This window comes from Panthera tigris, chromosome D4, assembly GCF_018350195.1.
Source record: "Panthera tigris isolate Pti1 chromosome D4, P.tigris_Pti1_mat1.1, whole genome shotgun sequence".
Classification (NCBI taxonomy): Eukaryota; Metazoa; Chordata; class Mammalia; order Carnivora; family Felidae; genus Panthera; species Panthera tigris.
The window spans coordinates 11,703,204-11,727,511 of record NC_056672.1 but is presented as its reverse complement, the minus strand read 5'-3'; the positions used below and the strand labels follow the sequence as shown (position 1 = coordinate 11,727,511).

The 24,308-nt window shown below is 45.8% G+C and overlaps 1 protein-coding gene and 1 pseudogene across 3 annotated transcripts in view; one reads left to right on the top strand and one right to left on the bottom strand.

Moving 5' to 3' along the window:
* TJP2 (tight junction protein 2) overlaps nt 1-24,253 on the bottom strand; it is a 97,847-nt gene extending 73,594 nt beyond the window's left edge. The window contains exon 1 of one of the 3 annotated variants that reach the window (XM_042963372.1): nt 24,228-24,253. Coding sequence is in view for 2 of the 3 variants with exons in the window: in XM_042963371.1 (XP_042819305.1) it covers nt 4,876-4,935 (60 nt within the window). In the remaining variant the exon portion in view is untranslated. Of the gene's footprint in view, nt 1-4,875; nt 5,011-24,227 lie in introns of those variants that run through there. The other 2 variants (XM_042963371.1, XM_042963369.1) reach the window with 2 other exon arrangements.
* LOC122233240 lies at nt 13,519-14,676 on the top strand (annotated as a pseudogene).
* Nucleotides 24,254-24,308: the final 55 nt, after the last annotated feature.

Below are 24,308 nucleotides of genomic sequence, written 5' to 3'. Positions count from 1 at the left end.
GTTTACTTAAAAATGTAGAAGGCGTATAAGTGACTAAGAAAGGCTGCATTATATTTTTAAGGTTAAAGACCTGACCTGATTTAACTGTAACCATCTGGCAGAGGCACTCAACAAATATCTGCACGGATTTAAAATGACTGAAGTACAAGTTACAAATTGAAGGCTTAGAATTTCGCGTGAAAGGCGTGCACGCACACACACAATTAAGGATTTTGGTGACGGAAACAAAGTGTTTTCTATTCTGGTTTTATTTACCTACTATGACCATGAACTTCAATTGCTCCTTTCTCTAGGTCAAGGCAGGGTTACTTTTTTTTTTTTTTTTTAACCTCAAGACTTCTAATTCCTACAACAATCCTTGTTAAAGCCTATTTTACAGACCAACATAGGCTACATTTTTTAAAAATTAAGTGCATTTGGGGCACCTGGTTGGCTCAGTCGCTAAAGCGTGCATGCAACTCTTGATCTCAGGGTTGTGAGCTTGAGCCCCATGTGGGGTGTAGAGATTGCTTTAAAAAATACAATCTTTAAAAAAATAAAATGAAATAAAATAAAATAAAATAAATGCATTTACATGTGAGGCTATTTGGTCCTCTCCCTTCTTCAGCAAGATGCACTGCATAGCAGAGGGTGCCCCCTGCAGTACCTAAGTTTTTCCTCCATTCTTTCACAAAAGTCACACCACAGACCTTAAAGTCTTCAGAAGGGCTTGTGGGGAGCAGAGAAAGGAATGAGAATCAAGCAAGATATCAGAGAGCTTCACAAATATACTGTCTGCAATAAAAAAGAGCCGGGTAGGCAAGAGCAAGATGTACATGTAAGACATAAAAACCTGTCAAATTCAACTTTCCTGGCTTTTCTGGGTCATTCTGTGTCTGACATTCCTGAAGGTGTGGTCAAGGTATACTCAGCTCTCCATAACTAAATGTCACACTCATATTTTAAGCAGTATTTCCCAAGACTCGGATTTCAAGGGCTATACTCACAATTTTTACCTTATTCTCATACCATTCATCCCAAGAATTTATTATTCTTACATCAAACCTGTTGCTTTCCTTCATAGTTTTGCCTCATTCTTTTTTTCATAAATTTTTTTTTGAAGTTTATTTATTGGAGAGAGACAGAGATAGCACGAGTGAGGGAGGGGCAGAGAGAGAGGGAGACAGAGAATCCCAAACAGGCTCTGCACTGCCAGCTTGGAGCCCGATGTAGGTAGGGCTCGAACTCACGAAACCTTGAGACCATGACCTGGGCCGAAAACCAAGAATCGGACGCCTCACCGACTGAGCCACCCAGGCACCCCTTTGCCTCATTCTAAATAAACAATCTGTCCACGAAATCAGTGAGTTTGGTAACTGGCTTTAGAGTGTTCGTCTTGAAGTACAATATCCACGCAGAGTCACTGAAAAATAACGGGTCGCCTCTAAGTCTGTCTGTGTAGCACACTTTAGAAAACAGTTTGCGGAACAGCAAACCAGGACAGAAAAAGAATGCTTCATTAACATATCAGGTATTTTTTCCCCAACAACAGTCTGGTCTTTCTTCTGAGCTCCCAGTTACCGGGCTGATGAACCTCTGGGTGCAGTGGCCAGCTAGAAGAGAAAAGCTCTAAGCCCCTTACAAACAGAATGAGACTGTCACCATCAGGGGAAGGCCTAAGCGGAGCTGCCTGGGCTCCAGAAGTGAAAAGCCAAGTGCATTTCCCAGGCACCTTCAAACCTGGGACTCGCTGTTGCCACTACACGTTAGCACTGAGCGCCTGAACGCTTCTTTCCACTGCTGATACGTGGTCTTTAAAAAAAAAATAGGAATAGTAACACCCCCTTAGACCCTTATAAATGTGGTAGCTATAAGGGCTTCTGCCAACAAGGGTCACGGTGAAAATTCCTGTGGGGGTGAGGAGGCCCTAAAATAGTTTTAGGGAAGGTTTCTTTTTTAACCTCAATAAGTTCACACAAACTTTGAAGTTTTTAACCACTCAAATAGGTGTTCAATCTGATCTCTGGGTCTGTTTCTGATACCCCGACCCTTGGACTTAGGATCAAGAAACTAACTTCGTAAAATACCCGAGATGATCATTTTACGTCCCGTCTCTATCCCCTCCCCCACACCCTCCTACATTACTACACCCCAAATCCCCTGCAATGGAAAACGCCTTTTCAACAGCAAGGCTGGCTAGTCCGAGGCCATCTGGCCAGCAATTGTTGGCTCCCTGATTACTACTCAGAATCTAATCAATGAGGCATTTTACAGGGACTCAGCTCTCAACCTAGATAAATTAATCCGTAGCCACAACTCCTAAATGGGATTTGTTTTAGAGATTAAGCAAGGAATTCCCCGATGGCTCATATTCTTGGTGGAAGTATGCTGAAAGTTTCAGCAGTGATTACTAACCCTTCCTCTTAACTCCACCCCCGCCACCCACTCTTTGTGCCACTCCTGGACCAAATCTGCATGACTTTTTAAACTACAGAACTTACTCCAGCCCACAGGAGGAGAGTGGCCCTGCCTAGTTTCAAGAATTTTACCTGTCTCTTAAAAAGAATACCTTCAGAAGAGAAACCCTTTCTAAATTGAAGTCCCTGCAGGGATTTTTTTTTTTTTTTTCATCTCCCTTGCATTCTCAGGCACTTCTGCAAAAGATAAATGGCTGGCTATAACCTTTTGTCGGATGTACAAAGAATTAGATCAAAAGTTAAACAAATGGAGACATAAGTCCTTGCAAATGGAATTCCCCAGGGGGGCGATATTAAAATTCATTGGTCTCAAGCCTTTGGGAGCCTCAAAAAATAGTAATACTCCCAGTGTAGGGTGGGGGGAGTGAAGTGTTTACTGAGAAACTGGTTCACTTCTTTGTAGGGAAAATCAAGTCACTGATCCATTAGGGATTTCTAGGACTTTCCCCGCCCCCCCCCCAAGTCTTTTACTGGCATTCAAGGCCTTTCAAGAGTGTGAGCAACTCTTTCTCTTTCCCTCAGTTCCTGCCTAGACACCGACATGGTAACCCCTACCTGTACTTCTAGATCCTACCTCCCAGGACCCAGCACCTGTCTTGGTTCATATCACTAGCTACCACTTCCCTGGCACCCACCTCATGTCCGGCACCTTCCATCATTTCAGGCAGTCCTCACATAACCCTACGAGGTGGGCGTGTTATCAGCCCCCTCTTCTTTACTGCCTTACGCTGTGGGGTATCTGTTCGAATGCGACCCTTTCTTCCCAAAAAGAATCCCTAAAGGGAGGGTGTGTAAGGCAATCCCCCCCTGCCTGTATTTCTGTACTGCAGAGTGCGCACCTGTATGGCACACTCCCCCCCTCAGCCACAGGTATCCCAGCAGAGTCTGCGGAGTTCACAATACCCTACAATTTTCAGATGTAACAGACTCTGAAGGCAGAAACGGAGTCTTGCTCATCTTGTACCCCTTGCAGGGACCGCCACAGGCAGGTGCTCGTTATTAGCGGCGTGGTCACAAAAAAGTTACAGCAGCCACGGCAAGGAAAGAAATCCCCCTTCCTCTATCTCTGATAGCAGCTCTGAAAGAGCTCAAGAAACACCTCCAAAGCCCCCGCTGCCTAAGTGAAGCACCGCTTCTCTCTCATCTCCCAGAGAGGGAGAAGCTACAGCGTCCCATCCATATTTCTAACTGGAATATTTCTAATCATTCTTAATTATCTGCATGCTTCCCCGACAAGACAGCAACAGGGGCACGCTCTTCCCACTTGTAGTCCCCACACTGGAGTGAAGTTGTTCATGAAACTTTATTGAAGAGTCAAATTTCATTCTCAGGCAGGTACAAATGCAACTAGTCTAAAGCATCTCCTTCCCAGGTGTGGGTGATGTATGTTACCCCCCCCACACACACACACACCCCTCACCGTCTCTCCCCCCAACCATTCTGCCAAAGCAGGACTGGTTCTCTGGCAAGGATTATCAGCACACACCCAGCACAGACCACCAAAAGATCTGAGGCCGAGGGCCTCCTGCCCCCTCTGCTAGGATCCCCCAAGCTGAGGGAGGGAGTGTGGAGTCACAGGGCAGTTTCTCCGATGGGGTGAGTCTCCGCTGGGAACTGCAGGGAAACCACAACCATTTATTACTCAGGCCAGACAGCTGCCAGGGAAGCGGCGCTGCCTAAGAACTTAAACTAAAATAGAGGTGGGAGGCTGTATTCCATTACTAAGCCCTGGAGTATTCGCTCCCAAGTTCGTCCACATTTCCAGAATGTTAAAACCCTGCAGTCAAAACCCTGATTATTTATAAACTACTGTGCAGAAGCGGAAACCTGACAAATGAAGACATAAAAGCAAGGGAATGGTGACAGGTAAGATAATACCAGAGTAGAAAGCATTCATCACCCCCTTGTTGTGGCTTCCTCCAAAACCCCATCTCCATTCCCCACTGAAAACAACTTTTACTTGTATTACCGCGGCAGCTGATTAAAAAGGAAAATGAGGCTCCCGGTCTCCAAAGAGTTGTCAAGTTTGTCTCACAGGCACATGCCTGTAAGTTTGCATCAAGTAGGTGTGGTAGGAAAGAGAAGGAAGACACAAAGGAATACGGCAGGCTACACAACAGGCAGGACGAGATGCCTTCAAGGTACCAGAGATCCAGGACAGAGTTCAGGACCGTGTCCCCTACCCTCCCTGACGACTTAATCTGAAACCCAAGTGACTTCAGAGAGGAGAGAAAAGGATTAAGGAGCCCTGGAGGCCATGAGCCACCACCCGGTCGGGTGAAATCTACCCGTGCCCCCCGCCCCACTTTCAGGTGGGAGAGTAGCAGCTGTCCACCGCGCAACAGGAAGCCCACCACGCGCTCTACGCTCATCCCCCGAGAGTCTTCTCCCAACCGAGCAGACTCGAGAGGGCACTTACGCGGAGCCAACCTGACAGCTCCCGCCGGGGTGGAAACCCGCGATCCCCTCGCACCGGCATCTCGGGCGCAAATCCCGCCAGGACTCCGCTCCTCGCGATGTCCGCGCAGCAGATCAGTCCTCGGACCCGAAACCCGGGCTGCGGGAGGGCCGGCCCGCAGGGCCCACCCCTTTGTCCCTCCTCCCGCCGCCCGCCCCCCCGCCGGAGCGCAGCGCCTCCGCGCCGGCGGCCAGACCCGGGAAACTCTCAAATGGGCCGCTACCACCCCCGCGCGGCCGGGGGGATAGAGCACGCCGAGACCAACCCGCGAGGCCTCCGCGGCTGGCCGCTTCGAGAACGACTTCCGGCGGGGGGGCGGCAGGGGGGCGGGGACGGCGGCGGCAGGGGGATTCCCCCCCCCCCCCCAGGGTCCGAGCGTCCCGCGGCCCCCACGCCCTACCCTACCCCCCTCCGGACGGCGCGATGGTTCGCTCCGCGGCGCGCACTAGGCCGGCAGGTCGGGCTCCGGGAGCGCGCCGGGGAAGCGCTGGGAGCTCTGAGCGCAGGGGCCAGCCTGGGGACGGGCTCGTCTGTCCTGGGGCGCTTCCTTTGAGGTCGCGTGCGCATCCGGTTCGAACACATTTTGGAGAGGTTTGCAGCGCCTCTTTTGCTCTCTTCCGAAGGGAAGAAGAGGGGAAACCCCAAAGTTGTCTGTCCTGCCTAGAGGCCTGCCCAGCCAGCCGACACGTACACGGCATTGTAGCCCACGTGTCTCAGCTCAACAACTGATTACCGGAATTCCGAGGGTACTGGGATGTTCGTGTTAAATAAAACTTGACTTTGGAGGAAAATATACCCCAGCTTATCTCTTTTTTATCACATTTCCAACAGCTCCAGTAAAAACATTACAACGCCTCTCGCATCGTCATCTTTTAAAAGACTACCAGTAAGTCACAGATGCTTATCCAAGCGGGATTTATCAGTACATTTACTCGTTGTAGAGTCTCCTATGTACGAAGAACTGCACAAGAGAAGTAAAAGCTTCCTTATTTTAGAGGCATGTAAATTATTCGGAGACTCGAAACAGGTACACTGATTAAAAGCATAATTTGGGGTTTGAAATTTAAGGGAACCACGCTGTAAAAGAAAAAAAGTGTGGACCACCTCGCTCTTCCCTTAAAATTGCTTTCCCTTAAGGCAAAACTCGGCCGAGGCTCACAAGTAGAAGGTGAAAGGTAGAATGTCCTATCTGACCCAATGACGAGATGCAGAAGCTAGGCTCTCTCCCCGAAAGGTTGCTTCACTTCCTGCCTAATCAAAACAAGTTTGGCAGTTTATGTGGAAAAACAAGCCCAGCAGATGCCTCTCTGAAAGTGTGAGGCTTCTGGCCTCCTTTGGGGTAGAGCTAAGTGCATGCTTCTGGATTAAAAAGCATCGTGAGTGACGTTTCTCACTTGCCTACAAGCCTCCAGACTCAGACGTTGGGATTGTGTTTCCGGTGTAAGGTGTTACTCCCCCGACGTAAACTCTGATTTAAAAAATGTTTCCCAAATTAGGTAGTGCGAACAAATAATAACAATGATAGCGTTTGTGAACTGGTCACACCTTAGTAATGTGAGCTGATTCATTAGCATTTAAAAAGGAAGAAAGGAATCCACAGTGTAGTACTTAACATCTGCAGAACTATTTCCTTTTTCTCTCTAGAGCTGCACTGCCCAATATAACCACTTCTCACAGGTGGGTATTCAATACATTTTATTTTAAATTAACTAAAATTAGGGATTTAGGATTTAAAAGCTTCCAGGGGCGCCTGGGTGGCTCAGTTGGTGGAGCATCAGACTTGGCTCGGGTCGTGATCTCACGGTTCATGGGTTCGAGCCCCCACAGTGGGCTTTCTGTTGACAGCTGGAGGCTGGTTCAGATTCTTTGTCTCCCTCTCTCTCTCTGCCTCTCCCCTGCTCACACTCTCTCCCTCTCAAAAATAAATAAACATTAAACAATGTTTTAATAAAATAACAAACATTAAAGAAAAGGAAGATTTCAGACGAATGTGTCACATGAGTCACATTTCCAGTGCTCAGTAGCCCCTTGCAGCTAATGGCTACCATAATGGACCGTGCTGATATAGAATATTTCTACCATTGCAGAAAGTTCTATTGGTATACACTGCTCCAAATAATGAAATAGTCTTATACTAGAAATACTATTCTTCTGACACAATGCCTGACATAGAGGAACAATAAATAGTTGTTGAAAGGCATGATTCAGTGAGCACACTAGCATTGCTGGTGGCAGTTATACATAAATAGAACTTTTTGGAGAAGCAATTAATAGGACGTAATTTTTCACATGTGGGTTGCACATTCGAACCCCACTCCTAGAATTTGTTTCTCCAAAGAACTTCTATCAAGCCAGACCCCCCGATTAAAAACTAAGCTCTCTCTCACCTTGGGGAGCTCAGTCCCTTACAGCAGACGATCAGTAAATAATAACAAACTGCAAAAGCACTGAGCTTTCCTGGAAAGCTCGGGGTAGTCTGGGGACTTCTGGGAGGGCTTCTTCACCCAGACTAGGGGGATGGGGTTCAGGGAAGGCTTTACAGACAAGAAGACACTTACAGGAATGAGTTTGTGAGACAAAAAGGGGAAAGCTTTCTAGGTGAAGGGAATAAATACAAGTGGAGAAACAAGGAATGAAGAGACCACAGACGTGCCCTTCGGTGCCAGGAGGTGAGGTTGCCCAGGCAAGCAGGGGCTGTATCCTACTGTTGAACACGGTAGGAGTGGGATTAGCTTTGGCATTTTGTAAAGATCCTTCGGTCAGCTTCTGGAGGATGATGAATCTGGCAGGTGGGATTGGGGGAGGGGGGGAGGGGGAGGGGGAGGTGTATCAGTAAGAATGAGAAGACCAGCAAAAAATGCATTTCTGTGGAAATGCAGGTGAGAGATGACAGGGCTATCGGGTTGGGCAGCGTTAGACAAAAAAGGGCCAATTCTAGAGAAATTAAGGCAGTGTAATCAGCAGGCAGGTTGACTGATTAGATATGATGTAAGAAAGAGGGAAGTGACTCTAAGGTGACTCTCAGGTTTCTGGCTTAACGAAGTAGATGATGATATCTCTACCAACATAGAGAATGCAGGAGTGGGAGCAGATCTTGGGAGGGGCTGGAGGAAACATGGTGACTTTAGTTAAGGACTGATTGAGCTTCACGGGCTAAGGGTCATCCAGGTGGAGATGTTCAAGTGTCTGCAATGCACTAGGCATTGAGTATTTTTGGGTAGAGGGCTCTGGGATGGAGGAAGAGATTTGCAGATCGTCATTGTATCAAGAAAGCTGAAGTCAGGTGAGGAAGTGAGACTGAATATTCAGAGACACTGTGTAGATTGAGGCAACAGAGGATTAAAGATAGGACCCATCCAGCCTGTTTTCATAATAACCTTTACTGTGACAGGCAAAAAAAAAAAAAAAAAAAAAAAAAAAAAAAAAAAAAAACAACACCCAGAATAGGACCCATATCTGGGAATGCCAATATTTAGGGGGCAAACTCAAGTCCCCAGAGCAAAGACCAAAGAGGAACTGTCAGAAAGGGAAGAAAAACCTCTCTGGAACAATGTCCACAAAGTCAAAGGAAGAATGAATTTCAAGAAGGGGAAAATCGCCAACAACATGCACCAGTGTGGAGGTCAGTTAAGATGAGAACGGAAGGTGCTCACCATGAACAGGACAAGTGCCCATCCTGACCAGAGCTGTTTCAAGGGGAAGATGAGACTGGAATTCGACTCCAGTGGCTGACTGGGAGGTGAGGCACTTCACTGGATCCCAACTGATTACAACGAAGGCTGGAAACCATCAGTGTCCAATCACAGAGGGCTGTTAAATGACAGCAGACCAACTGAATTGGCACATCAAGCTATCATTTAAAATTATAGCAAGTCTATCCAGCAACAAGGAGAATAATGATATAATCGCCGATGAAAAAGAACACAGACGTTATCTATCCTATGATGGCAATGAGGAAGTTATGAAAACATATAAACAAACTGGAAAGCAAATGGGAACATGATTTGATGACAGGATAGGGCTGTGTGCATTTCTCTTTTTAAATTGTAGTTATTGTTTGTGCCATGTTTGTGTAATGGACAATTTTTCAGTACTTTTCAGGATGCATTACTGTGTATAAAATCTTTGTAACAAGTTGGTCAGAAGACCTCGAATTAATGTGATAAACACTTTTAATCAGATTTCTTCAAGAATATTACGATTTGGATATATATACACATATATATGTACATATACACACATACATAAAGACACACATATACATATGTGTATGTATATATATATATGTTTTTACATATATATTTGCAATATAGTTATAAAGTATCATTAAATGGGAACAAAGGGATCTGACATAAAAAGTTTACAGGTTGGGGCACCTGGGTGGCTCAGTTGGTTAAGTGTCCAACTTCAGCTCAGGTCATGATCTCATGGTTTGAGTTCAAGCCCCCACTGGGCTCTGTGCTAACAGCACAGAGTCTACTTTGGATTCTCTGTCTCCCTCCCCACACTCTCTCTCCACCCCTCCCCTGCTTGCTCTCTCGCGCTCTCTCTCTCTCTCTTAAAAATAAAATAAATAAACATTTGAAAAGTTTCCAGGTTAACTGAGCAATTTAATTGGCTTGTATGCAGAATGGCAGACTGGAATCATAGAGATACTTCCTTGCAACAAACATTTCCTGAAGTCCCCCCACCCGTGTGCCCTGGGGTAGATACAGAGAAGATAAAGAGGATATATAATGGGGGCGGGGAGTGGGGGTGCTCACAGTGTGATCAAGACAAAACCAAGTAAACAAATGATGACAAGGCGGGAGAGTTGCTCAAGTACCGGAATGACTAACACGCGGAGGTAGCAGTTAAAACTCTGCCCGAGGGAGGGGCGGAGAACAGGCCTGGCCTTCCCTTACCTCCCCTGTAGTGGCCTCGTCTCTGCTGGCTTCTCCCACTCTTCTCAGTGCAAACAGCCATCCCAGTAACCTCCCATGTTCACGTGAAGGACTCCTTCCATCAGCATCCCCCACAACCCCTAAAACAGCATCCAGGAGAGAGGCATCGAAAGTTCTGCTCTGCCCTTTATCCCTTTACTTTTTTATTTAATATCACTCTTGCTGACTCTCAAAGTCTGTTAAAATACTCTTCCTTTTTTTGCGGGGGGAGGGAGGGTCAGGTGACTAGCTACCTAAGTTTCCCAAATCCTAAGTTTCTAGTTAAAGCACTGATACCTATGTACGGAACTGCTTCTAGTCCCATATAGTCCTGCATGACCCCCCAAGCCCCACAGAAACACAGACTTTTGATTGAGACGCTCCTCACTGCAATCTATGATGGTTCTAGAAATATGATACAATGGAACAAACTTGACCCTAAGTGTAATGGTCATAGGTTTACACACATTGCAGAGAGAGTAAATTATTTTCAAGCTAGCCTTTAGCACTTAGAATCCTGCAAACAAACAGGGGAGTGCGTTATAATCCACTAGAAAAACCCCCAGGTTCACCTCAGCCTTTGGGGCAACTCAAGACTCTTGCTTTATGTTTAAAAGCATTGTGTTTCTAATTTCCTGCCAAGTACTGCAGACTCCCTGTCTCCAGGATTGTTCCCATACCTTAATATTATATAGGAAGAGCAGAAAGCTGCCTCCAGTTTGCTACTTTCCTAAACATCCAGACTTCTACATGTTAGTGTCCCAAAGGTCACTACCAATTTTTACATAGACGTTCTTCTGTTCAGGAAATGGTAATTACATTTTTCCATAATTAAGAAAACTATTTTCGGGGGGTTCCTGGGTGGCTCAGTCAGTTAAGCGTCCAACTTCGGCTCAGGTCATGATCTCACAGTCTGTGAGTTCAAGCCCCGCGTAGGGCTCTGTGCTGACAGCTCAGAGCCTGGAGCCTGTTGCGGATTCTGTGTCTCCTTCTCTCTCTGACCCTCCCCCGTTCATGCTCTGTCTCTCTCTGTCTCAAAAATAAATAAATGTTAAAAAAAATTTAAAAAAGAAAATAATTTCGGTTTTATTCAATTTTTTCTTAGACCAGTGAGTTTTGGAAAAATAAATAATAATAATAATTAATAATAATAATAAGATGCCAATTATAAAACATTCAAAACAGTTCAGAAAAGCACAAATAAATGTAAAAATCATCTAAAATCCTAGTAACCAGCTTCAAAATTAGGTGGCCATTCCAGACACATGCACAGATACAGATAAAGAGCTAGTTAGGAGACTACCCCCAGAGACCAGAAAAATTTAAACAAAAATTAGTCTTACTACAGTGCTATTTTAATTGAAAAATAGTAAATAAAATTCTATTTGATATTGACAGAAAAAGAAAATTGAATAAAACAAAAGAACCCTCATGAACACAAATTAAGTTATTTCTTCAACATGATATTTATCCCCAAAAGATCATCTAGGGAGAAAAGATTAACTCCCCCCCACCCCGCCAAAATCTTCAGTAGTGAGTTTCCAAAGACACTTCTAAAACATGAAGACATTAGCATTTTATTTATGAAAAATCACATGTTTCAGTTTTAGAAAGTTTCTCTTCCTCCAGGACTCGCCTCTTTGCGGTCTCCCTGCATCCAATCCCCCAGTCCATCCTCCCCAAGCAGCCAGAATGATCTTTTCATGAGACAAATCAGATCTCGTAACTCTGTGCTTTTAAACCGATGCAGACTTCTTGCCATGGCCTCGTTACGGGCTGAATGTTTGTGTCTCCCTCGGCCCCCCAAAGGCGCTGAAGCCCTAACCCCCAATGTGGTGGTATCTGGAGATGGGCCTTTGGGAGGGAATAGGTTTAGATTAGGTCATGAGAGTAGGGCCCTCACGATGGGATTTGTGTCTTATAAGAGGAAGAGAGAGATCCCTCTCCAGGCTCATGTTCCTAGGAAAGACCATGTGAGGACACACGGAGAAGGCAGCTATCTACAAGGCAGGAGGAGGGCCCCCACCAGGAACCAAATCTGTCAGCATCTTGATCTCAGACTTTGTAGTCCCCTGAACTGTGAGAAGTCAATGTCTGTTGTTCAAACCACCCAGTCCATGGCATTTTGTTCTAAAGCCCAAGCTGGCTAAGACAGCCTCCAAGTCTGCTGCCTCCTCCAAACCCAGCTCATCCTGCTCTCTCCCAAGCTCAGGTCCCGGAGCCACACTGGCCTTTCTTTGTTGCTCTTGAGACCCTGCCAGGCGCATTTCTGCCCCAGAGCCTTTGTTTGAGCTTCTCTGCCTGGACCACAGAGCCAGCTTCTGCTTAGATTTCTCTTTCTTTCTAAAGCAGGAAGCATCCCTTGAAGCAGCAACCAGGAAGTGATGCCCTCGGGAGAGGTCAAGTTTAAGTCAAAGCAGGTACATAGAGTCCAGTGGAGTGCTTTGCTTATGGCAAAGCAAGCGTTCAGAGAGCAGAGTGCAGGGGTATGAAAAGGTGGGGGTGGTGGGTGGTCTCCCTGGCTAAGGGAAGCCGAGGGAGGAACCACAGCAGGAAGGGAGGACAGCCCAAGACAGCAAAGGACCCTAGTATCCACAACTCTCCCTTCTTAACTTTATTATTATTATTACTCTTGGTAACACATTGGCAGGGATGCTGTTATTACCACAATGAAAGGATGTCAGAGTGAGCGCAGAAGTGATGAAAACGTCAGTCCGTCTAACAGGAGAGAAAGTTCTCTCGGTTCTCAGTGGATGGTGGCTTTCAATTCACTCTCTCCTCTTTCTGCCATTGGCACAAATCCCAACCCCCAGCGTCTTGCTCCCGGTGTGAGAACCCAGCAGTGATTCTCACATGCTGGGGTCGGCCGGCCACAACACGGACAGAAGAATTCGCCGTGCGCCTCAGAGTCAGCCGCGGGCTGGCTGGATGAGGTGTCTGGGGAGGCCGGGGCCTGCTGCTGGGGGAGGGCTGGTGGACCTCATGGTGCCAGGCTGCCCACGTGCAGGCTCCTAGGACACTCAAGGGGATGGTCCGAGCATGCTGAGGCCAACAGGCAAGGTCAAAGTGTGCTCAGCCTGATGGACAGGGGATTGGGACAGAGCATAATCCAGCTGTGGGCCTGGAGATCCTAGAAGCACCTTCCGAGGCACAGTTTGGTGTAGACAGGCCTTTCCGGGGAGCAGGCTCTGCACTGGAGAGTCTCCTCCCTGGCAGGGTGCCCTGGGGCCCCCTGCTCACGCTGCTGGGTATACAAAATCCACACTCTTTTCAGGGACAGATGCCACTTAGTAACCCTCTATTTAAGACCAGCAACAGGGCGCCTGGGTGGCTCAGTGGGTTGAGCATCCGACTTCGGCTCAGGTCATGCGTTCAAGCCGAATCAGGCTCTGTGCTGACAGCTCGGAGCCTGGAGCCTGCCTCAGATCCTGTGTCTCCCTCCCTCTCTGCCTTCTCCTGCTCGTGCTCTGTCTCTCTCTCTCTCTCAAAATTAAATAAACATTGAAAAACAAAACCCGAAAAACAGCAACAATGAGACGTGCCTGGCTGGCTCAATCAGTAGAGCTGAGCAGCTCTTGATCTTGGGGCTGTGAGTTCAAGCCCCATGTTGGGGGGATACAGAGATTACTTCAAAATAAAATCTTAAGACAACACCAACAACAACAAACAAAGCGTGATAAACAAAGGTTGATTCAAGGCGTATTATGTGCCAAAACTCTTCCAAACTCTGCTGTAACTCATTTCACGCAGAGCCGCACAGCGCCCATGAATCTTTGGTATATTTGGTATTATTGCTGTGCTTCAGCAGTGAGGAAACTGTACTTCCGAGGGGGGAAAACAGCTGCTGCCTGAATTTCTCGTCCAATAGAAGGCAGGGAGGCTCCAGGGGCAGGTCTGTGGGAGTGAAGCTCATCCTCACGACTGCTCTCCGGCCGCCACGTTCACTGTCAACCGCAGACAGACGATTGCACAGGTCAGGGGCTTGTTGTTGCTACTGTGGTTTTCTCGAACAGAACTCAGGAGGGTTTCTGCCGAACGGAGTGCTGGGAGATCATGTTTGTGAAACTTTTGCTGCACCACATTAAAAGGTAAATGCCACAGCTCTCTCCTCCAGCCATCCAAGATGCAGAAAGGAAAGAAGGCCGGGGGGAAGAAGGTGGCCAATACCCTGCTTGAGAAAAGGCCCAAGAATTCTGGCATCGGACAAGACATCCAGTCCAAAAGGGACCTCTCCCGCTTTGTCAAATGGCCCCACGACATCAGGCTGCAGCAGCAAAGGGCTCTTCTCTATAAATGTGTAATGCTGTGCCCCCACCCCCCCCCCCCGGCCCTGAGATTAACCTTGGACCGCCAAACAGCTGCTCAGCTGCTTAGGCTGGCCCCCAAGTACAGACCAGAGAAAAGCAAGAGAAGAAGCAGATTGTTGATCCAGGCTAAGGAGAAAGCTGCCAGCAAAGGGGATGTCCCCACTAAGAGGCCACCTGTCCCCACCTTAGTGGAAAATAAGAAGGTTCAGCTGGTAGTGATTGCACATGCTGTTTCTCACTGAGCAGGCATCTCCCTGCCCACCTGGTGTCGTAAGATGGGGGCTCCCCACTGCATCACCAAGGGGAAGGCCAGGCTGGGCGTCTGGTCCATGGGAAGACCTGCACCGCTGTCACCTCCATACTAGGTGCTCCGGCTGAGCTAGTGGAAGCCATCAGGACCAATTACGATGACAGTAACGATGGGATCTGCTGCCACTGGGGAGGCAACGTCCTGGGTCCAAAGTCAGTGGCTCATATTTATTACCAAGCTGGAAAAAGCAAAAGCCAAAGAACCGGCCCCCAATCCAGGCTGAGTGCACGCTGTTAAACTCTCTGTACATAGAACTAATAAAAAGTTCTCTTTCAAAAAAAAAAAAAAAAGTAAATGCCGTCTGACTCCAGCCACCGGTTAGTTAATGAGACTCCTTGATGCAAATGCGATCTGACATCTAACTGAACTTCAGAGCATCCACTCCTTAAACAAGTGCTTTGAGAAAAAAAACCCTTCAATATGTTAAAAATTGGACTAAATAAAAAGGCTCTCATCTCACAGGTAAGGAGGGAATCTGAGGTGAGAGAGGCCTCAGGGACCATCGCATGAGACACAGGTCCTCCCGGGAGCCAGAGGGGCCTCTGGCAACACGTGAATTGCTTTTAGAAATTACCACCAGAACCTTCTAGTCCTAAGAATGCAGGATCCCCTATCAGCACAGGTTAAAGTAGCTGAAGAGTCTCCTAGATTTTCAAAGACTTCTCAGATCTGAAAGGGGCCTTTAGAAAAACACTGGGAGCAGACAGTTTTCCAGGCCAGTCACAAAGAGCATAGGCCTCTGGAACAAAGGAAGCAGGGCCTGGGAAAGGCACTTCCAAGGAGGCATTGTTCAATCATACTCGAAGACCTGGCTCGCAATATTTATGCTCCTATGGGACTTCTGCTGAATTTCCCTGATGACCAGAATTACCTGCGGCATCTCAGTCCCTCCCTGAGATGCCGAGGGTAGGGTTGGTGTGTGAGAAGGGGCAGGGGATTGGTTGTTTTGAGCATGCACCCTCCTCCCCAACCAAATGAGTCTCCTTATCAGGGAGGTCTGGGAAATTCTGCCAAAGGAACATTGTTTCAATGCTTGGACACAAGACAGGAAGACCACAATTTTGAAAGCAGGTAAAACATTCAAACGGCAAGAAAATCATCATCTCTATTTGCAAACTTTTGTCTTTGGTTTGCAAAGGAAAGGATCTGGTCCCATCATTCTTTTTGTTATATTTCTTTACATATATATTTGCATATACATCTCTCATTTGTATTTCAGTTATTTTTTATATACATGGTACTTGTTTATTTACCCAAACCATACAGTAGATCATAAAAAAAGTAGCAAAATATAACTAAATTGTTGCCATCCAGAGAGCAAACTACTGTTAGTAACTGTGTGAGTATTCTTCCAGGTACCTGTATGCAGGTAAGCATATAGATATCATATATAACTTTGCACGTCTGGGGCCATACTAGGCATGAGCTTTTGCCTCCTTTATTTCTACGTAAGAACGTTGCTTGACTATTTTTTCATGGCAATATAGATTTATATCATCATGTGTCTAACTGCATAATACTCCATTTGTATGAATATACTATAATTTGCTCAATAAATACTTTTATTGGAAGTTCTTTTTAAAAAAACTGGTACAGAGGACAAGGAAAAAGAATCAGATGGATGAAACTCCTAAGATTTATTTCACATGCATAATGAGAAAGTAAGATGCTTGTAAAACTAAAGCAGAATTTATAAGACAGGTAGAGGGTAGATACTAAGTTACTAAGCTGTAAGATGTGTTAACCAGAATAAATGGAGCATTTGTGTATTAAATATAAGTCAAAAGATTTCAACAAATAGCAGTGTTAGGACACCTGGGTGGCTCAGTCAACCAGTTAAGCGTCCGACTTCAGCTCAGGTCATGATCTCACAGCTCATGGGTTCAAGCCCTGAGTCAGGCTCTGTGCTGACAGCTCAGAGCTTGGAGCCTGCTTGGATTCTGTATCTCCCTCTCTCTCTGCCCCTGCCCTGCTTGTGTTCTCTCTCTCTCTCTCTCTCTCCCTCTCTCTCAAAAATAAATAAACATTTAAAAAATGTAAACAAATGACAGTGTTACTTAGAAAGGGAGGGAAAGACAAAATAAATCTTTTTTTTTTTTTTTAATGTTTATTTATTTTTGAGAGAGAGAAACAGACAGAGGACGAGCTGGGGAGGGGCAGAGAGAGAGGGAGACACAGAATCTGAAACAGGCTCCAGGCTTTCAGCTGTCAGCACAGAGCCCAACTTGGGACTCAAACTCACAAACAGTGAGATCATGACCTGAGCTGAAGTTGGATGCTTAACCGATTGAGCCACCCAGGCGCCCCCAAAGTAAATCTTAAATAGTAATAATATTTAATAAAACACTAGTAAATTCAATAAATATCTAATCTAGAATTGTATTTATTTAGATACAATATGTAGTGATAATATATTTTATAACCCATAATTTATATTTTCAAAAAGACTTCCTATTTAACAAAATACTGATACTATATAATAAACCCCAGTTCATGTTACCTCCAGATTGACAGTTATGTCAACCCTAAATTGACCACCTATTGGTGACACTCCTTATGGGCAATTCTGGCCTCTCAGAGATATCATGGACTCACCCCAATACATGGGCTTAGAAAAGTCAGTTGAAGGTGAAAACTTGCAACTTTTCCTTCTGTGCACCTGAGAGCCCCTCTGCAGTCCCGTCTCCCCTGGGGCTCCTCAGTCTATCAGAATACTTGGGGAGCTCACCCCAGCAGCATAGACCCACACAGTAGTGCTCAGGCTTTAGGGCATCCGAAACTCCTGGAAGGGCTTGATAAAACAGATTCCTGGGTCGTACCCCCGCCCCCAGAGTTTCTGCTTCAGTCAGCGTGGGGTGAAGCGCAGGAACATGCATTTCTAACAAGTTCCCGGCCAGGCCATTCTTGGTTTCTTTCCCTGATCTAGTTCTCATCATCCAGTTGCTAAAGTATTTTGATTCTTGTTCTAAGTCTTGGGATAGTATCCCTCTTTCTTGTCAAATTTATCATGCTGAGCTGAAGCCATCAGAAGAGACAAATTTAAACTTTAACATATCATAAAGACTCTTTCACAGCGTGTGGACAGAGTTAATTATTTTAGTTAACTAGACTTAAGACCTGAAGTTGATTTTTTGAATATCAACAATTATATTTCAAATATCAATATCAAGTATTAAGAGTAATTACAAACGGGGCGCCCAGGTGGCTCAGTTGGTTAAGCGTCCAACTTCAGCTCAGGTCATGATCTCACAGTTTGCGAGTTCGAGCCCCACATCAGTCTCTCTGCTGTCAGCACAGAGCTCACTTCAGATCCTCTGTCCCCTCTCTCTCTGCCCTCCCCACTTGTGCTCTCTGTCTCAAAAATAAATAAACATTAAAAAAAAAGAGTAACTATAATCAAATAACTATGTATATTATTAAAATCAATCATTTTTTTTAAATATCAATATAATTATGATTAAGTGGGGGAAATTCTGTCCAGGATATCTTGTCTAATCTTGCTATACAACCAGATTACTTCCAAACAAGAAACAAAATCTGGCTGAACTGAAAACTGCTGTCACCAACCACTCTGTTGATAAAAATGTGACAAAGTACCAAAAATAGAGCTCTAATGATGATACCCCTTCCAAGCAGAAGCTAGCTGCAAACTATTTATCTCAATTCTAGCAGGTTAATGGGAATCAGGTTTCCTCTAGGATTCCCCACACAGCCACAGCACCAGAGGCCCAAATCAGGCAGCATGCATAGCAGTATAACTGCCGATCACAAATAAGACTGAACTCCCATCCAGGGAAGAGCCTTGTCCATGTAAATTTCCTCAGGCAGTGCAGTGCCTAGTTCATAGGGTACCTGGAACCATTACTGGACCGCTAAGCGGCTAGAGTAGATGGAGGAGAAGTGTTAGAAAGAAGGGCAGGTGGTGGGGAGGAAAAGAGATAAGTACAGCAAATCCTTGTAAGAAATTTGGCTGTGACAGATGTCCATCGACTGATGAATGGATAAAGAAGATGTGGTATGTACACACAACGGGCTACTACTCAGCCACCAAAAAGACCGAAATCTTGTCATTTGCAACGACATGGATGGAGCTACAGTGTATTATGCTAAGTGAAACAAGTCAATCAGAGAAAGAAAAATACAGTGGGGCGCCTGGGTGGCGCAGTCGGTTAAGCGTTCGACTTCAGCCAGGTCACGATCTCGCGGTCCGTGAGTTCGAGCCCCGTGTCAGGCTCTGGGCTGATGGCTCGGAGCCTGGAGCCTGTTTCCGATTCTGTGTCTCCCTCTCTCTCTGCCCCTCCCCCGTTCATGCTCTGTCTCTCTCTGTCCCAAAAATAAATAAAAAACGTTGAAAAAAAAAATTAAAAAAAAAAAAATACAGTACATGCTTTCACTCATATGTGGAATTGAAGAAACAAGAGATGAACATATGGGAAGGGAAGGAAGAGAAGAAAGGGAAACAAACCACGAGAGACTCTTAACAAAAACAGAACCAACTGAGGGTTGATGGAGGGGTGCTGGGTGTAGGGAAGGGCTAAATGGGTGATGGGTATTAAGGAGGGCACTTGTGATGAGCACTGGATGTTGAATGTAGCTGATGAATCACTGAATTCTACTGCTGAACCAAATATTGCACTGTATGTTAACTAACCAAAATTTAAATAAATAAATAAATAAAATTCAAAAAGGAAAGAAATTTGGCTGTGAAAAGTAAGAGACAGATAGGGCTCTGGGTTGGAAAGCACCTAGCCATCTCCCCATCCTTAGGTTCCGGATTCTCTTAAACATGCAGGAGTATCATGACATTTCTGTTTCAGACCCTAGCTTGAGCATTACTCATCTACGTGCTATACTTAACAGTGTGCAGACATCTCAGATTTCCAGAGATAGGCCAGATGGCCACCACTTTGTCTTGTTGATTTCATGAGTAAACCACGCGCTCCAATTTTTGTTTGGAAAACATGTCAGTCTATAGCTAAAGCATTCAAAAGTAAGAGTGAACCCTTCTTATTTTTATTTTTCTTTCGTTTCAGTGGTGTACGAGTTTCTCGTGAAAGTTTGCTTGAATTGCTAAAATGACAACGTCTTTGGATAAGTATTTAGAACATTTTAAAGGAAGAAAATATGGAATTCTTGTGTGGATACCAACAAAACTACTATGTGTCTGAATCTTTATAGATAGACAACTAAGGTGCTTAAGTCCCTTAATGGTGAAATAATTCCAGGTAAATGTACTTAGAGTACAAGTTTAAGGGCTAACACATTGTTAACACATCATTTACAAACATTTAGGCTGTTTGGGAAGGACATTAAGAATAGAATAGCTATACTCAGAAAAACTGTGCATTTATAGATAGTTAACATTTTAACAGCAGAAAGAGCACATCATCTGGAAAAAGATAGCCCCTTTCTTTCATGGATTTTAAATGTTTCCTATACTCTAATAACTTCCCACAGACAAGCAGGTAAGATAGACAACTGAAATGGAAGAATATCTTATCCAGAAACTCAAGAACCAGAAACTAACAGGCTAGCGGCTTGGCACCCTGGTCTCCACCCCACTGGGTTCCCAGGGAACCTTGTGGAAACATGGCAGAAACAAAGAAAACGCTAGAAGCCAGTAAAGCACTGGGTGACAGAGCACAGCTGTGAAGTCAACAAGCCCCCGTTCTGCTAACTTCTTAGATTTAACCTATGACCACTAGTCAACTATTTCTGATCTACACAGATTTTGGGCACTTACCTAAAACCTCTGAGCCTCCCTTTCTTCAGCTGTAAAATGGTGTTATGGGTTGTATTGTGTCCCTACAACATTCATATGTTGAAGTCCTGACCCTTGTCACCTCAGAATGTGACCGTATTTGGAAACAGGGTCTGGATAGAGGTAATCAAATTAAGGCGAGATTTTCGACAGGTCCTAATCCAATACAGTGGTGTCTGTCCAGAAAGGGGAAATTTGGACACAAAGACGGACACACACAGAGGCAAGTCGTGCATCTAGAAGTCAAGCAGAGATGCCCAGAACAGATCTTTCCCTTATAACCCACTGAAGGAAACGCGTCTGCCTGCGGCTTGATTTCAGACTTTCAGCCTCCAGGACTATAAATCTCCCTTGTTGAAGCCAGCTCGTTTGAGGTCCATCGGGAGTATAGTTGGACCTACACCTCACAGGGTGGTTATGAGAATCAAAAGAGACAATGCAGAGGCCCCTGGGTGGCTCAGTAGGCTAAGTGTCCGACTTCAGCATCAGGTCATGATCTCACGGTTGGTGAGTTTGGGCACCGCGTCAGGTCAGGCTCTGCGCTGACAGCTCAGAGCCTGGAGCCTGCCTCGGATCCTGTGTCTCCCTCTCTCTCTACCCCTACCTGTGTCTCTCAAAAATAAATAAACATTAAAAAATTTTTTTAATTAAAAATGAAATAAAAGAGACAATGCAGATAAAACATTTGTCACAGTACCAACTATTTTATGGGGAGCCCGCAAATAAACATAAAGCTTTCATTGTTTTTTTTTTTTTAATGTTTATTCATTTTTGAGAGACAGAGAGAGACAGAGCATGAGTGGGGAAGGGGCAGAGAGAGAGGGAGACACAGAATCTGGAATAGGCTCCGAGCCATCAGCACAGAGCCCAATGCGGGGCTCGAACTCACGAACCGGGAGATCATGACCTGAGTCGAAGTTGGACGCTCAACCAACTGAGCCACCCAGGTGCCCCAAGCTTTCATTGTTTTTACTACAGCTCTGATACACGTCATTCATGTTAGAATGACAGCGGGATTCTCACCACACACGACAACTTTTCTTCTAGCCTGGCCTGGGGTGTCCAGACTCTGCTCCCCAAGTTCCTTTTCCCCCGTTGCCCACGTAGCCAACAAGTTTTCGTCCTCCAGTTGCCTCTCAAATATCACCTCCCCCAGGAGGCCCACCTCACTTAGTCACTGCCTCAGGCCTTCTGCTCACATCCACCAAAAGGGGTGGGTACCAGCCTTTTCACACAGCAATGCAATTACTGATTCCAAATTAGACCCCCAAGTACCCCATGGATGAGCCTTTATGTTCCTCCTAATTTGCGTCAGGTTCTGTGTGAGATGCTCATTAAAGGTTTGAGGAAACAATCCCTTCACTTCAGGGAGGGCAAGTGGCCACATAGACCATCTACATATATGTATTTTTTTTTAACATTTATTTTTGAGAGACAGAGAGGGTCAGAGCATGAGCAGGGGAGGGGGAGAGAGAGAGAGATACAGAATCTGAAACAGGCTCCAGGCTCTGAGCTGTTAGCACAGAGCCCGACATGGGGCTCGAACCCACGAACTGCGAGACCACGACCTGAGCTGAAGTCAGACGCTCAACCGACTCAGCCACCCAGGCGCCCCCACATAGACCGTATATAAACAGGCCCATGCTCTAAACCAGCTCGTAGAAGTGCTTTCTAAGTTAATGGTTCTCAGAAGTGTGGTCTGGAAACCAAGAATGGCCTGGCCAGGAACTTGTTAGAAATGCATATCCCTGCGCCTCATCCCACACTGACTGAAGCAGAAACTCTAAGGATGGGGGTGGGGGGCGCACAACCCAGGAATCTGTTTTATCAAGCCCTTCCAGGAGTTTCTGATGCCCTAAAGTCTGAGCACTACTGTGTGGGTCTATGCTGCTGGGGTGAGCTCCCCAAGTATTCTGATAGACTGAGGAGCCCCAGGGGAGACGGGACTGCAGAGGGGCTCTCAGGTGCACAGAAGGAAAAGTTGCAAGTTTTCACCTTCAACTGACTTTTCTAAGCCCATGTAATGGGGTGAGTCCATGATAAGTGTGAGGTATCTAAATTGCCTAACAATGAGAAGCCACGTCTAGGAAGTGAGACTCTGCCCAGACTCACATCCTTCCAGAAGGCTGATATCAGAAACCTCAGGTCAAGGTCAAGGGCAGGCTCCGCAGGCACCCTCCTCCACCCAAGGACACTGGATGCTAATGGATCACCACATGCTTGCTTCGGCAGACTTGGACAGCACCTGAAAATCCTGAACCCCAGGCAACCACCACCGGTGGACCAGAACTGGCTCTTGAGAAAAGTCTGCTACTATTCTCAGTTGAGGAGCTAAGTCCCCACACTCTGGAGAGTCACACAGTCAGCTGGGACGGTAGGAATCGCAACTGAAGTTGGGAGTCAGTGTCTGTGCGACTTTGGGGAAATCACTTAAAATCTGTGAATCTCAGTGTTTCTTTATTTGCAAAAGGGAGGTGGTCATAACCCCTTCCCTCTCAGCGTTATTCTGGGGTTAAACAACATCGGTGAATGCACTTTGCCCAGTGCCTGGCAAATAAAAGGCTCTTCATAAATGTCTGCCGGATCTGAAACTAAGGTGACAGGAGATGCTCTGGGAAAAAACCGTCGCCATCCAAGCTCACCCGAGACTAAGTCATCCCAGAAAGCCAAGCTTAAGTTTCTACACAGGAAAGAGCTTTAGAACAAGGCTCTGACTTGGGAAAACAAACTGACGTCAAAGGGCCTGCGGTCACTAGTACAGGGAATCAAAACCAGGGAAGTATTTAGCAGGGGGGTCCTTTGAGTCACAAAGAGCCTTCCCTCCTACAGACAATGCCTGCATCATCTCCCTTTGCCACACTCCAGGCTGCTCCTCCAGTTCATTTGACCAAATCAGAAGATCCTACCCAGAAATCTAGTTTCAGGAAAACCACTGCTGGAGTCCAGGCAAGCATCTGCCTTCCTATGTTTGGAAACTTTAAGAGCTCCATAGGGAACATCCCAGCAAACAAAACCCTGACAGTTCAGTGGAAACTAAGGGCTCCCCCGTGCAGGTGTCCCCATTTGGACAACTAGACCCCGAGAAAGGCCTTGGCATATGCCTGGTTCCTGCTATACTTTACTTATTTAGCTTCATACTGACACTCTGTTTTCACAGATGAAGGATCTGAAGCTCAGAAACATGAAGACATGTGCCCCAAATCATTCAATTAGAAGGCAGGAACGCTGGGATTTGAACAGCCATCTGCCACCCTGGAGCGTGCTATTCACAGTCTATTAAACTCCAGCTCTGACACATAGCTAGAATGCACCCAGGCAGGGGCTGCAAGCTTAAACAGACAGGAATTATGAAACAAGCACATGAAAAATATTCCAACCCCCTTCCAGCCGCCATGGACTGACCTCTAATCAGGGGTTAAAGTGTAACTAAGAACAAATACATCCCAGCATCTGTCAAAATAAAATTTAATACCTTGTAAATCTCATTTAATTCCTACCTAAAATTGAATCAGTAAATAGATAATACTCACTCTTAGCTCTTTCACTAAAAGCTTGTACATAATTAATCTTTGGAAGCCAGTGCGACCGATGCCTTTAATATCTGCAGCAACGTGCTTATCACTGTTACATAATTCTGCTCCATCAAAGATAATGAAAAAAACATGATTTACCAGAATGACCTATAACCCCAGACACTAACATACCCTGTCAGGCATTTACCCTGAACCACAGGAGTTGGACTTATATGCTCCAGCCAGGAAAGATCTCAATTAGTTCTCATCCAACCATGGCAAAGCTATACCTAACAATTCAGACCATAAATGCAGGTACGATGCTTCTGTTCCTTGATAAATAAAATATTACAATTAAATTTTCTCTGATATGGAACAGTTTCTCTATCAGCCACATTGAAAACGGTGGCCTTGACATTGTCTAGGATGTGAAATAATTTACACCAAACTTTAGGAGGAGGAGAGCCGGTGACCAGGTTGATGAGAGGAAAAATGAAGTACCTGGTAAAGCAGGCTGTCAGCTTGCACACGTCTATGCTTTGTGGAATGCTCACTCCAGGAGGTGCGGCCCAGGTACCAGTC